General features: G+C 48.2%; 1 protein-coding gene across 1 annotated transcript; it reads left to right on the forward strand.

The window, feature by feature from the left end:
• Positions 1 to 13,363: 13,363 nt before the first annotated feature.
• On the forward strand, positions 13,364 to 15,183 carry GGS22DRAFT_198185 (2-dehydropantoate 2-reductase; the record flags this gene model as incomplete). The annotated part of the gene is made up of 3 exons (XM_047966103.1): positions 13,364 to 13,927; positions 14,012 to 14,112; positions 14,204 to 15,183. The coding sequence occupies exons 1-3, from the start codon at positions 13,902 to 13,904 to the stop codon at positions 15,181 to 15,183; spliced, it is 1,107 nt and encodes a 368-aa protein (XP_047822284.1). The 5' UTR covers positions 13,364 to 13,901.
• Between the last annotated feature and the right edge of the window lie 403 nt (positions 15,184 to 15,586).

The raw sequence follows: 15,586 nt of genomic DNA on the forward strand, positions 1-15,586 counted from the left end.
AGTTAAACCGATCCCGTCAGTTCCAAGTTATCGTTGCTGTTGTTGCTGCTGTTGCTGTTATTGTGGTTGATATTATTATTGTGGTTGTTGTTATCGTATAGCCGCTAGGTACCAAAGCTGAGCTCAACTTGAGGCTGGCTAGCTTCGAAAACAAAAGTATATACTGTATACTATATACTTCGTAATATGTATGGATGTATAGTAGGAGTTTAGAGTTAAACTCCCGTATGGCGGTAGGGTTTGGTTTGGTTTAGTATGAGAAGTCGACGAGATAAACGGAAGCACTCGGCACGGGAAGGGGGAACGTGGGAGGTTTAAAGACTTCAACTCAAGGATGGACTTGGTAAGGTACGGGTGGGTTGGCTTATCATTTACCTGGTGGGATGCGAGAGAGAGATGGGCGATGGGAGAGGGAAGAGTGAACAGAGTAGGCCTTTGCGAGCATTGAAAGTAGAAGCCCAAAGCGAAGGAAATGTACTTAGTCCTTCTACAGCAAACCTAGCCGGGAATATACATGTAGATGGATGTCATCACGGGCTAATGGCGCCCCAGGTATGCTAACAATGACGGTGCTTGTGGATTGGCTGGGGGGTCACTGAACTACCCGCCTGCTTTGGCCTGAATAGGGTCCTCTTAGAATCCAGATGGTGAAGCACGGTAATACTCAAGTAGGAAAAGGGCAAAAGAAAAATAATAATAAAAAAACCGGGGGTGGGCGCGCAAACGAAACTTCTTGATTACTGCGTAGCGTAGCGTAGTGTAAGTGTAGGTATTATTGTATGGATGTATGTATTGTATTGTACATACACTATCTCCCTAGTGTAAGTAAAGTAGGTAGTGAACTGAGCCTATGTACAACATATTCCGCGGCTATGGCTTGCGAATTCGTAGGTAGATGATGGTAGATCCATGGATTATTTTTCCCCCCCCCAAGACAACCAAGAATCTCTGGGCATTTACATCGGTGTTGGGAAGAGGGACCTTTTCACCCACGCCGGACCAGCCAACCGCGAGGTGCGCTTCTCAGCCTACCGTGCCAACCTTGCCTACCCCTACTTCCTTAGCTTCGATTTGTGAAAGGATAGGTAGGGGGAATAGACTGGGGGGAGGATAGTAGGCGAAAGTCCGCCAAGGGCGGGATCACCTACAGGTTCTACGGACAGGGTTCCCATGCCGCGATGGAATAGAAAACGTTCCGTTGCAGACGCACGGAGTGAGATGAAGCTAGCTAAGGGTACATAACCTACCCATAACTACCCATAACTACAAGCTATTATGCAACACTATTTCATTATTCTTCACTACAGTAAACCTTGGCCATAGCGATTATAGTGCATAGCGATAATTTTATATAGCGATATTTTGTAGGAAACGGTGCGAATTTATATGTAAAATAACGATATTTTTACCATAACGAAATATCGTTATTCTTAAAAAAATTACCACCTAAATCGTTATGGTAAGGGTATTTTAAGGGATTAATAGCCCCATAAATTACTACTTTTAGTAATATTTTAACCTATTTCAGCCCTCATATTAACCCCACCCTATACCTTTTCGGCTAGACCTCTCATTTTATGTCAATGCGTAGCACACCTTACTGTTTTAGGAAATCTACCACAACGATAATTTACTATAGCGATATAAGAGTGGTGTTTTTTGGCAATCGTTATGGCCAAGGTTTACTGTAATAAGCTATGATAATATGTATATCATAGTACGTACATACATAGCTGCTCGAGCTAGTGCCAGCAGCTACCGGTTGTCTGTCAACTTCTACGGCTACCTTTGCCTATGTCGGAATAAGAGACCCGTTTACGGTTGCCAGACGGTTTATTCTTATTTTTTGTTTCTTTTTATTTTTGGTGGCTTTCATCATTTCAGTTTTTCAGTTCAAACCAAATCGAGACAGCCGAGCCAGTAAATGCTAGTCTGTGGTTTAAGGTCTACCGAGCTCGGTTTTGATTTCTGACGAATGTGTGAAGCTTGGAAGGGTATTCCCTACTACGCGCATCTCACCTATGCATATTATTTTAGGATCTGATTCACAGCTGCGCATCTCTTGTCTTGGCACATGAGCCTACCTCTATGCGGGTTCAACTGTGGTGTAAGTCGGTCATTGTATTCGGGAATCGCGGGACATTCCGAAGCCTTGCTAGAACCAAAAGAGCCCAAGAGGCCAGCCCATGTACTCTAACGTCAGGTAGTACGTATGGTACAATTTACACGTCGTCGGCGTTACATAGCTTGGGCAGCTAGCTAAGTGGGAGTTTCGACTACCGCGGTGGAATGCTTCCTACGACAAACATTTCAGCAGCGGTGCCGCCGCCTTGGCCCTTGGCAAATCGAATCGTAGTTGTTTCTAATAAGTCGATCTCGTGTATCTGTATGCGTAGGCGTTTACGAATCTGCTTGGCGAAACGGCTATACAGCTTGTACATTGGCGAATAAATCCTCGTTCTTGGTCGATCATGGGCGCGGCGCGATTGGGAATCAGGTAGGTCGACGATCGAAAGTGCCGGATGCGGCGAAACTTCAGCAACTGTCAGTTGGTCGACGTATACGATTAGGCATCCTGAAGGAGCAATAAGCAAACCATCAGTCGGTAGACGGTCAACCGGTTTCAATACCAAGCAATTCTACTGGGTAGGTAGGCAGGTATCTACTGGGTTACGAATAGTCTCCTCATCTCCTCATGAACTTTCACACCTCGGTCTTTCGTTTATTTTATGAAGGCGCGCGGAAGGAATACATATCTGAGTGAGAAGCTTGGCCGCCAAGTGTTTCGTGTCAGTTAATATTGCATTGTCCATAGAGGAATTGCAGACTTGCAGACCCGGAAGCGCGGCGATACGACGGTAGATAAGTCAATTTTGCTGACCAACGGCGGGAGGCGCATGGGAAAAATTGGAAGGCCAAGCCCAGGAACTTATTCAGATCACTTTCAGACGGAGAACGGTAATAATAAGAATATTATTCTTTTTGGTAACTCCGGCTTTCCCACGTGTAGATTGGTAGATGGGTAGATTGCCATGACTCTTGGGATCTTGGACGCTGACAATCCTCCGGCTCTTGAAGGAGATGATAGATGAGATGGGTTTCTAGAAGGCTCGTCCCGTTCTTAGTCTCTATAACTAAGAGATCTAACATACATATTCATCTCGCTATTAATCCATGAGGGACAAGGGGATCGTGAGAATCGAAACAGTCTGCTCGGCATTCCGTCAGAGATCGGATATGCTACCTAGTACCTACCTAGGTAGTTCGTTAGATCGACTATTACCATAGGAAGAGGATTATGCCTTCGGGCTCGACCCTCGACCCTCGACCATTAATGCCACACACACGCGCATTCAATGAGATGTTCCGGACGATCATCATCTTTCGCGACAGAAAAGTCCGACTTAGAACATGAAATTATTGAAGCCCATCTGACGTTATAGTGTAATGTGAAACTTCCAAGACTTTTTTACTACCTTTGTGGGAACACACAGGTGGGCGATGGCCAAATCGAGAAGACTAGCAGGAAAGCAGATTCCTATGAAGGAAAGGTTCAGTTGAAGCCCATCCCGTATTCTGCTACATACTAATGCCCAGTATGTGTCTACTTATCCCATCCATACATATCTCAACAGTTGATACGGTTTTACAAAGTATCTGCTAAGGACGAAGGATTAGGATTTCATTCATTACTGTAGTTACTTGATACAGTAACGCAGATTGAGCCCGACCCTCTCTGGACCCTTACCGACCGAATTAAGCGGACACCCCCGTACCCAGCCGTAGGAGCCGTACCAATCGTACCTCATCCCTAATCTCACAGGCTGGCGGAATACGGAATACGGAGGAGTGCTAAGTAGTAGGTTAGTTGCACACACCGTAATACTGACATCAACCAATTTCGAGTCCGCCGCTGTAGGCGCCATTCATGTAACGGGACAGCGGGACCACGAAAGAGACTACGGGAAGCTAGGGAAAGTGATACGAAATACATCACGAGAATTTACATACCTTAAAATTCCGGATTACCTGAACACCTTATGTAAGGCTATTGCAGGTGCCAGGTCTAGTTTCTAGTTGCTGCTATGTAGGTACATACCTACTACCTACGGAAATCCCACAGGGCGACGCAGGCCAAAATGCACTTTGTTATTAATAATTCTATGGTTACCATGCAATATTCGGACTCGGAGGCTGACCAAAATGTCGGTATGGGATTTTCAACACAACAGGCCTGCTTACTACATGATATTAAAAAGATGTAGGAAATATGCTGTAATTCTGTATTAATGTTGTAGAATATCCCTAACATGCATACATCATACAGCGTACATACATGTAATTGAATAAAATGAGTACATCCTTCATGTACATCGAATATAGTCCACATGTGCATCTACCTAGTATTAGTCTATCTAGTCCATCGCGCCTAGCCTTATCCTAATTTAATCAATTAAAAAAAATTAGAATATGGAGGCTACGACCGGGCCGAAAGAACGATTTAATTTGTTAGTTGTTACTTACATGAGAAAGCACTTACCCCGTCTAGCACAAGCGTCTTTGGCAATTGCGAACCGGAGCGCACCGGTTCCCTGCTTTTATTTTAGAGTTTATGTATTTTAATTGTAATTATTTTTATTCTATTGTAATTGAAACTTTTTTAATTTTCTGCTTTTCTTTCTTCCTTCTTCCACCTCTCCCACTCACAAAACAGAAAAAAAAATAGTCCAACCTGCATCTTCCTCTGCCACCGAATCCACCCCCATTCCAAGAAAATTCACGTCACGATGCCTTGAAAATTTTCTCTCCTACTCTCTACCCTCTACCGTCTACTCTAACCACCCCTAACCCGCCGAAGAATCTCCTAAATGACATAGCTCATAATCTACCACACCTTCTTATGACTTTTCTCTCTGCCCAATTCTTATTATTCACCCTTCCATCCCGTGGCTGCCTTACCATCATAGAACAATCGCCAGCCAACCCGACTTGCTCCGACCCTTCCATCGAATCTTCTTTTAGTAGTGGCATCGACTGTTGTGCTACGCTGCAACCGAATACCTCAACCAACCTACCGGGTTTTCTATCAATCATGTCGTTTTTCTTCCTCTACGAATTCATCCCCTCGCAACCTTGCAGATGTCACTCGCATAATGGCATAGCCTTTTTTTGACGTTGCCGGGAGGAAAATGCAACGCCGACGAATCCATCCTGCCATCCCGCGCGCCTATCCATCTCCCTAGCAGTAATCCTATTGCTCACTACCTCTCATTCCCCCATTATCCCATTATCCCATTTCCCCTCTCTCACCTCCGCTTCAGCCTTGTCTACTTGATACGTAGTCTTGTTTGTCACACCGCAGTAGTTCATCTAGAATCAAGATGTGCCACTAGGTTTCCCACGGGGTATGCTACTCGATCTGTGACAGGTAAATCCTGTCTGCACTGCCGTGGCAACATTGGCAACAAACAAATTGATGCTCATGCTCCCCAGCATCAGATTCAGGATTGCCGCTCGGTATAGGGCTAGACAGACCTAAAAGAGTTATATCGGTGGCAAAACCGTTCAGCTCTTTGCTTTTCTTTTCTGCTATGCAGTAGTTTGACCGCTTCGAGTCTCTAAGTACCTACTACTGCTGAGGTACCTTGGTAGCTAGCTGGATTTGCTCATGGATTTGCTCATCTGGCTGCAAATCAACCCAACCAAGCCAAGCAAAACTTAGATCCCCTTACCTATTTTGAAAGAGGTCATGATCATTCCTTCTACATAGTTGGGTCTTCCTGTCGCCTTTTCCATATTTAGATGTCGGAATATGTGACTGTACGAGCATATTTGCCATGTCAACATACCATTCGGTTTTGGTCCGGCATAGCGGATTTCCCCAGACACCCAACACAACTCGCTCGGGTCCGCCAGAATCTCAGCATCACAAGACCCTCCATTCGGTCTTAGTGGCTACGACCTACGACCAGACTTGGCAGTGAGCGACGCCATGGACCCCTGGATCTGACCTGGCGCTCCCCCATCAGCCACCCAAACGTCCGTACCAGGAGTAACGGGTAGCACACCCTTTCACTTGACAGTTACTGTTCCTGTGTCGAAACATGGAACACATCAGCAGTCATCACCTACCTACGAAACTCACTCAGCTTGCCAACGGCGCAAGGACCTAGTCACGATAACCCTTTAAGACGTCGATAGCAAACAGAAATAGGGCAAAAAAAGACGCTCTTGTCGCGACCCGTTTCTCTGGCGCATCATTCCTATCAGGTTGCGAGCAATTGATACCATATCGCTCATAAAACCCGTAAGGAGTATATGGTGCGTTATCAGGCCCCTTCGACCGGGAGGCTTGATCGAGCAAGTTGAACCGCCAATGCGACAAGGCCGTTCCCTATTTTGTGTAATGCTGAACCCCACGTTTGGTGTTGGCTGTCACACTTTTATTATCAGTCATCCTAGCCTGACAGCCTGGTCTGTGTTCTTAGGAGGGATGACACGAGTTTGTCTCGCGCTTCGCCAGAATTAGGAACGAGCAGATCTTTGCGGCTAAAATGACGAATGCCTGGGCTGACATTTCCGAATTTCAGCGACCTATCGTCGTCCAATGAACTGTGGTGCGCACGAGGGCCGAGGTGGAAGCACCCGAGGCTTTGGGATTTTAGTTACCCGAGTTACCTTCGTCCGGTGGCTTCTACGAAGATTTCTAGAAAATCGCCTTATTAGGCATCTCCTTTTACAGTGCCAGCGGACGTGGACTGTGCTTACCTCGCACTGTCCGCGTAATAAAAGCCCCAACCGTTCATGCATCCTTCTGAGAGGAAACATCGGAGCCTTCAGCATCCCAAATCCATCCACATGCCACTATCGACTCCCACGCATCCACGGACGCCCGCTAGACTTGGCAATTTGCGGGTTCTCCCTCAGTTTCGAACTAGTCTCATCATAGTTCATATCACTGTTGATATCGCCGAGCATCTTGTCTCGATACCCAGTCTGCCTCGGCAGCTTGGCCATAATATTCGCATGCGCATACCCGGAGCAGCAATTGCTTTTTCCTTCGCCTTGCAGCGAATAGCAAATTTGAGATGTGAGCGGACGTAAAGCCTTGCATATCTACAACTGCTCCTCTGCAGACGATGTGCAGGGCAGGTACATGGATTAGGCGACGATGATTGGACGGAGCTTAAGATCAGACCAGCAATCCGCGACACCTCCCACGCGCGAGCCCGTGTTCTGTTGCTACGGATTCGGCGCTGGGTGGTTCCCCCCCACACCCACTGCAGCCCTTTTACACGCTGGAATCTCATCAGATGGAAGACAAACATATCAGCCCCAAACGCCCTCGTCCCAGCTAACAATTATTTTTTAGTCCCATTGGACAGTTCTCACCACCACCTAATATGAATGCAACTCATAAGATACCCTTTAAGTTACACTTGTTATTGGCCTTCCCCGCTTTCGATGGATATCTCACAAAGCTTGATTCTGCCGATGTGAGCCATCGCTGCCCAGGACACCGGTCCTGGACCCTATCCGTTCTCCTAAGTGGCTCCCAGATACCAAGTGGGTGCGGAATTCCACGGCTCGAGACCTTGGATGATGAGGATGCTGTAACGTACTTACACCACTACTACCACGGAGCTTCGGGTTTCATTCGAACTCGAATGATTAATGTAGGTCTCTTTTCCATTTCTTCTTTTGGCTCCTTGGTTGGTAAGCTGCCAGCACCGTCGGCTCAAGACAACCCGCCACGGCCATGCCTTCCGATGCTGGCGCGTCGTTATGCTTCGCGACAGATAGGTCATCTCCTTGATCCGTGGCGACATCTCTGGACGCCTAGGTTCATTACCAGGCGCGCATTGTTCAGAGGTAAAGACGGTAAGCCTAGTATATTCATTTGGATATACTAGCTCTCATTTTCTTTTTTTTAATGAAAAGTAGGAAAAGGTAAACTAAACCAAACCATGCCAGCAATACGTTCTGAACGTATATCGGCATTCGCTGTCCCACTAGTGGCGCGGGTGTTTTCGCTCCTGGCAAAGATCAAACTATGAACCCGTTGCTGGGCGCCCGGATTTGAGAGATCGTTTTGAATCTCATTGAAAATCCGGGAATCAGTAGAGGTCACATTTCAATATTCCGTTTCAGTATTCGTTCCGTTTTCCTTCTGTTTAACAAGGTGTAAGCCAGCCGCGATCGTGTCAGATTGGGCTCTCGTCAACTTGTCTCAGACGACAGTGATCCGTCACGACCAATAGAGAGGGCTGTAGCTATTAAGCTGACATTGGACAATATGAGATCCTTGCCATATAGCCGCTACCCCCAGCAGAGGTGCATGGCTTGACAGTTGGGAAGTAGTAGCATAAGCTTGTGAAGGGTGAAGCATGCGACTCACTCTATTTCCAAAATAGACATTCCTTCGAGTTCGGTTCTCATCACACATTTTACTGCACACTGCGCGCGGGAATAAACCCGAGAAGCTGGAGAACGGGCTCTTCCCGACGCTACGGAGCGATAATCATGCAATGTTACGGCTTCCTCCACACCATCTTAATATTAGCGGCAAGATGTGAGCCACTCGACGGCGGTTTCATGAGCCCCGCCGCCCGTACTAAGTCTTCCGAGAGCCTCCCTAGATCCTCAGCGGAGATCTCTCCTTGGCATGGACGGAATGCGATGCCATTTGCCCCTATTACGAGAACCTAGCAACTGAGCTTTCAGGAGACCCTAGTTAAGCTACTAGAGAATTAAGATAAATGAAGTCGTAATCATACCATTACACACGTTGGAATATGCCTAAATGTTGGCGGCGAATAAGTTTATGGGGTATATCCCTCTGACGGATGCATAACACGAACTTATGGTGCAGAAAATGCGTGGATAATGGATATTCGGCTAAAGTTCTAGACACTAGATATGTTGGGTAGGGAAAGGGAAACGCGGCCCCCATCACGATATCAGGACGAAGGCGAATCGACAGTCCGCGACAACCGGCCAATGCTATCATCGTCGTCACTTTCTTCGGAGCTGACGTCTCTTGCTTGGGGGTTTCTGTTGAATAATCCACAGTATACCAATACCCTCACGGACCGAGAGCGGACTTTCCACTTTGATAAGGATATGTTTCACACGTAGTAGTTAGACGTTCCGGTTTAAGATTAACATCGCCAAAGAGGTAAAAAATAAGCGTGCCTCGGAAGCTAAACCAAGGGACCTTACAGGAGTACCTACCTAGGCTCGTGTCAAATGACCTCATGACGTAGGTACCTAGGTAGGTAAGGTAGTATTGCTGAAGCGGAAGCGAGAGGCGAGATAGACGCGGAAGGCAACCTACTACCTACCTACATACCTACATACATACCTACTACTGTAGCATGTAATGTAGTTAACATTAACATCGACTAAAAGGTACGACACATAACATTACATGGCTAAGCTTTACGGCTGAGGAGCCAAGCTTCGGCTTACATGTCTTGGTATTCCTTAATGTCCGTTAGAGATTTCGAATTATTACGTACGCGAATCTTGCACTTTGCTAATTCTTGTTACCATATACGTGTTAAGGTCCTTTGATAGCTTCTGATCCTTCCTCTCTGACTCCCTCTGCTTACACCACCACCCCCCCCGCGGCGGCCCTCCATCAGCACCTAGTCGAAAAAAAAGGCTGGGGTAAGCTCTGAGGGACGGGATAGGCTGAGCCTCCCTGCGATTATCTGCGGGGTTGGGCGACATTTCGTACGTTGCGTGCACCGTAGGTGCCATTCTCTTGCCAGTCCGCGTTCGAACTATCTATCATGAATCCTTCCCTCACGCCATTCGCGCATCTCCCACCTCTTGTAAGATGTGTGTGCGCGAAGTTGCCGGCCGGCGACGACGGAGGTGGAAGGGTTGGTTGTTTTTAGAGCCGGCTAGCGGAGGGTGATCAGCGCGCCGTAAAGTTGTATATCCATAGGAAGGTAGGTATGGAAGTTGTAACCCTGCAGCCCATTGGGCAATCCGAGAGAACGGTCGAGATTGTATGCTCCCTGTCTTTCCCATGTTACGGTGGTGGGGACTCGAACTGTGACTGAGCATGCAAAACACACACGTACCTCATACATACATACAGAGGGGTCTGATCCAAAGTGTCAAGAACCGTGATCTTTACCTAGTGCGATTAGCAATCCTCGAAGATGGCACTTGGGATTTCCCTATTCGAGACAGCACTGGGGACTACCGTACACATTAAAGCCGCCACACACGCACCACACACACACACACCTCTTCCCCTAGCTCGCGAGCCAGACGCGCACTAATGCGGCTGTCAAAGATATGTGAAAGATGTGATCTAGCCAAGAGCTGCATGCGATATTGGCTTGCCGTAGCAGACAGCATGTGCCGCCGGGGATATGCCTTACGCGACTGACAACCATGCTCGGCTGCTCCAGACGGACCACGATTATCCTTACCAGTACCAAGAAAAAACGACAGCAAAGAAGGCTATGCCCTTGCCACCAAGACCTTGTTGCAAGGTAGGCTATGTACGTAGGGAATCTTAAAAAAAAATAAGCATCTAATACAGCGTACATTACATGACACATATACCCCGTACAAACCTAGTAATAATACCTACCTACCTACCTAGTAGCCACATACATACATACCCGTCGCGGAGAGAGAGGGAGAGAAAGAGAGGAATCGAGCAGCCGGTCCAGACATAACCGAAATAGGCATGAGTAACCCTAAATACCTACCTAGCTCGAACTGAACTCCCCATCCATGTGTATGTATTATCATATCCTTACCCTAGAATCCCAGCCTATCTGTATCCTAATCTCCGCTCCAGAGCACGGGACGACGCGGGCGCGCGCGAACGTCTGCTGCTGCTCCTACATACATACCTACATACCTAGGTCTACATATGTATGTACATACATGTCTAGCTCGCACTCCTCCGTATGAGGGGGGGACCCCTAACTCCCCTTTCGACGTCCGTTTAAGCCCCCCGCGCGCTGTCGCCGGCGGAGACTAGGCCTGCGCTCTTACTATCGTTTTCCTGACCTAGTACCTATCTATCCCCTCTTTCCCTAACCCCCTCTCGCCCCCCATGGACACCGTATGTATCATACGTATGTAGGTAGGTGCCTATGTCAGTAAGTACATTACATACATGCCACGATACGAGGGGGACCCCGTTGCGCTCGCGGTGGAATCGAGTTTCGTGCGTCTCGGCGTTGCGAATGTGGAAACTACCTACTAGGTATGTAGATAGAGGCCTGCTAAGACGCTTTTATTCTACTCTGCGACTGTGTAGATAGGTATGTAAGGTAGATGAGTAAGTGAATGTTTCCCTCGGAGAGTTCTTCCGAGGCGACGGTGTAACGATAATACCGGAAGTATCGGACCTCCTGCAAGACTCGCCACCCCCTGCTGCACGCCAGCTAAGTATGTAGTTGTGTCTATCTTTCTAATGACCTATCTGTGTACAGTATGTAATATACCTACTTATCCTTATTATTATGATTTTCTGTATTGTAAGTAAGGATCGTATTGCGTGGTGTTGTGTTTTCAACTCTTTCCCCTCCCGCTGACGTGAGTTGCGTTGCTTAGGATGAGGAGGTTATGCATTGGGGATGCTGAAGAAAACCGGGACATTTGTATGTAGGTAGGTATGTGAATGAGGGGTGTGAGGTATGTAGATAACTAACTAACTAACTAACTGCTGGGCTGCTGGCTGCTGTCATCCGCACTTCCTCGCCAACGGATCTGATCTTACGGCGAGCGCTCGCGCAATCGTCTGACGAAGAGCGGGTGGTGCCTTGTCGAGCACGCAGTTAAAAAAGGGGAAAGGAAGGGGAAAGGGGGGATGTAAGGCGGACGTGGCGAGAAAAGGAAAAACGTGATCGGGTGTCCGAGAGAAGGCTGGTCGTGGAACCCCTTCTCTCTCTCTCCTGGATCTGCTTGCTCTAATTGCCTATTGCCTTATTGCTTATTACCTGTCATGTTGTCATCTTATAATTTATTTCTGTTTCCTACCCGCACACGGTCGACCCCACGAAAGCAGATCGATCGGCGGAGGAATCGTGGTGTAATCTTTGGTGAGACCAGACATGTCAATGTGCGCGTATGGCGCGTTACTCTCTCCTCTTTTCGTCTATTCTTTGTTTCTGACCTTTTCTTCTTCTGGGTGATCAGTAACTGTGACTGATCATGATCACGCATCTACTTTGCTCGTTCGCTCGCTTCTACCCGAGCGCCGCCAATTTTCCTCAACGGGCACGGCGTTAGCCGGCCGTCGTGCTCCCACAATCATCTTCGCTCTAGAGAGAGAAGAGGGGAGTAGAGTAGAGTAGAGTAACACTGCCTTTACCGGTCTAGGTAGGTAGGCACTTTAGACGGGTATGAAGAGGATTGGGAAAGAAGATTGACCCCTCGCGCAGCGCATGGCATGACATGGACATGTCTTATTCCGAGGCTGGGCCAAGGCCAAGGCCCTCCTTCTGTCTAGTTACACGGTGCGATGCGTGCCCTGCTGCGTGCGGTTTGACAAGATTTTAGCGCTGCAGAATCTCTAAGCAGGCAAGCACAAGCAAGCGACCTGGGCTGCTGGGCTGCTGCTGGGGCTATCATCATTGTTACCTACGCCGAGAAAAAAAGGTGAGTCTGAGGTTGCGCGAGCTGAGATTCGGATGGTTTAGTTGGATCAGATACATAGCTTGGCCTGCCTGGTCCTTGCCCGGAGGAAGGATTCAGAGAAGGTAGCAGTTTGACACGCCACACGTCGCCACAGAGATCGGAAACGGGGTTATTTTTTTCTTTTCCTGAAGGGTAGGGTAGGGGAGTTAGGAGGTAGGAGGTAAGGTCGGGTCTAGATCCGGTATATGTCTCGGGTTCGGTGCTTCGCCAAGCAGAAGCGGTATGTAGAGTAGATCGATTGCCGCATACACTGACCGACTGGTGGCCTTCTAGAAGGTCGTACGCGTATACTATAGTGTAATATACCATCGTAAAGGATATCCTATAGATGCCCAGAGATGACTAGGTATGTAATATGTGCGTAGCTACGTATGTACGCGGTTACGTGTGTAGCTATGTACGCAGCTACGTACAATAGGCAGTACATACATAAGTCCTATCGTGTACTATGCTCGGCGTGTGCTGCTATTGCGTCCAGGCGAGAGGCGAGGTTTGATTCCGGACCAGCCTGAAACGCTGAAGTCTTGGTTCCGAAAAGCAAGAAGCAAGAAGCATGCAACAATAAGGCCAAGCAGGCTAAGCAGGCCAAGCATCAAGCAAGCAAGACATAAGTGCAGATAGTAGATGCTTGTCGGATGAGTTTATCTTTTGTAAGCCGGCACCGTGTCTGAATAATTCAACGCGAATGGCGAACATCGGCTTGCCAAGGCGATTAGCGTATCTCCTTTGAGACCTTTTGCTGACGAAGTTTCGATCTTAGGATATATCGTGGGGTTCCTATTTCTTGTCATCGTCTTTAGGTTCTCCAACCTTGTCGTCGATGTTTTGTTCAGATTCACTTTTGTCACTTACAGATGTGTTGTAGTAAGGAAGTTACCTAGGAAGTTAACTCCAATTAATATTGATAATACATAATAGATACCTAATAGATACAACTTAAAGTTAGCGCATGTAAGTAATAGATACATCTACACATGTTAAATACAACCTCGGTAATTCAATTCGATGAAGGTCCAAGCTCCTTAATTGAATTGCGTCAACTGTCTCATCCTTCATCCCATCTTCATCATCTTCGCCGCTATCACTTAAGACACAAATACTACTAACATAAAAACAATAATCGGATCTCATCCGCGAAAGGCAGAAACATCTCTTATCAACTTGTGTTTCCCTACCAGGAACTAAAAAAAGGCTGTCAGAAAGTGAGGCCGACAATTGCTACAATGGCTTCCTCTAACAAGCCTGAAAAGTACGCCACCTATCTCCTTTGTCGTGTGTGATCGTAAGATCGTAAGATGTGTGTAAGAGCTAACCGTCTGCGCTACCCTAATAGGCCGATTCACATCCTGTTCGTTGGCGCCGGCGCCGTAGGCTGCTTCTACGCATCCCGACTGCATCATGTAGGGACCGAACACCCACTCCTCTCGCTCAAACGTTGGCAGGAGAACGCGCGCTGATCGTGGTCGGGGATTCGCCGCCGTTACGAAACCACAGCCCGACCAGAATATCTACACTTCCCTCATAGCGCGCTCCAATTACAAAGCGATCGCCGATGCTGGAAACGTCCAGCTGCAGACCCATTCGTTCGGAAACTATGCCTTCGCCCCATATGCCGTGTTCCCCAACATCGATGCCGCCGTCCCGTCCGCGTCGTCATCGAGCCCTACTGCTGCTGCTGCTGCTACCCCGCCGAGCGAGGGGTGGGATTATATCATCGTCACCACGAAGGCCCTTCCCGACCGAACCGATGATACTGCGACCATAGCACCGCTCGTCAGCGCGAAGTCGTGTCTAGTGCTGATCCAGAACGGCGTCGGCGTAGAAGAACCCTACCGCAAACGCTTCCCGCACAACCCGATCGTAAGCGCCGTCACCGTCATCAGCGCGGAGCAGATCCGGCATGGTGTCATCCGGCAAAACAGATGGACGCGGATAAGTCTCGGTCCGTACGGTCACGGACTCAGCACCACCACCCCTAGCTCCGACGACCAGGTAACGCGTCTTAGCGACGAACGCATGCGCTCCCTCGCGCAGTGGTGGACAGAACTCGGCGGCATCCGCGACGTAGAATCCCACACCGAGCTGGAGCTACAAACGATCCGATGGCACAAACTCTGCATCAACGCCGCCTTCAACCCGACCGCCGTCCTCTCCGGGGGCCGGGGCAACGCAGACCAGCTAACCGACGCCGAACTGCGCATCCACGTCCTCGGCATCATGAACGAGATCCGGGACGCCGCCCCCTTGGTTCTGGGTGCCCCGTTCCCGGATACCCTGGCGAGTCCGGAGAAGATCGTGAAGAGCACGGAGAGGAATACGGGGGGCAGACCGAGTATGTTGCTGGACTGGGAGGCGGGCAGACCGATGGAGATTGAGGTGATACTCGGGAATCCGGTTAGGATTGCGAGGGCGAGGGGCGTGGAGATGCCAAGGTTGCAGAGCTTGTATGCGTTGCTTGGGAGTATGCAGAGGATGAGGGAGGAGAGGGGGAAGGGGAAGTTGTGATGGGGAATTTTTGTGAGGGTGTGGTCTTGGTTGGGGTTTATGTGGTGTTGATTCTTCCAAGGTATCCATCCCTTTATGGGTATATGTAGGTACGAGATGAGGGTGTTTTATCGAATAGATATTTAGGTACCTAGGTATATAGGTAGAGGTAGATGGCTCATAATAACAGATTGGTTCATTATGCAGGTCTTTTTCGGTATTACGTTGACTATTGGACAGAGTGTAGGTAGTTGACTGAACGAATCTTGGTTATTATATCGAGTATAATGAATGTCACTGTCTACTTGGAGGTTGATGTTACCCCTTTAATGACTAGAGAAGTATACACGGTAAAGACATTTCACGTCCTATCCTAAGCTTATTCCTTTAGCAAGCATTTATCTTGTTTTATAGGTAGGTAGAT

The sequence above is a fragment of the Annulohypoxylon maeteangense genome, assembly GCF_022496945.1.
Source record: "Annulohypoxylon maeteangense strain CBS 123835 unplaced genomic scaffold GGS22scaffold_3, whole genome shotgun sequence".
In the NCBI taxonomy this organism is placed as follows: domain Eukaryota; kingdom Fungi; phylum Ascomycota; class Sordariomycetes; order Xylariales; family Hypoxylaceae; genus Annulohypoxylon; species Annulohypoxylon maeteangense.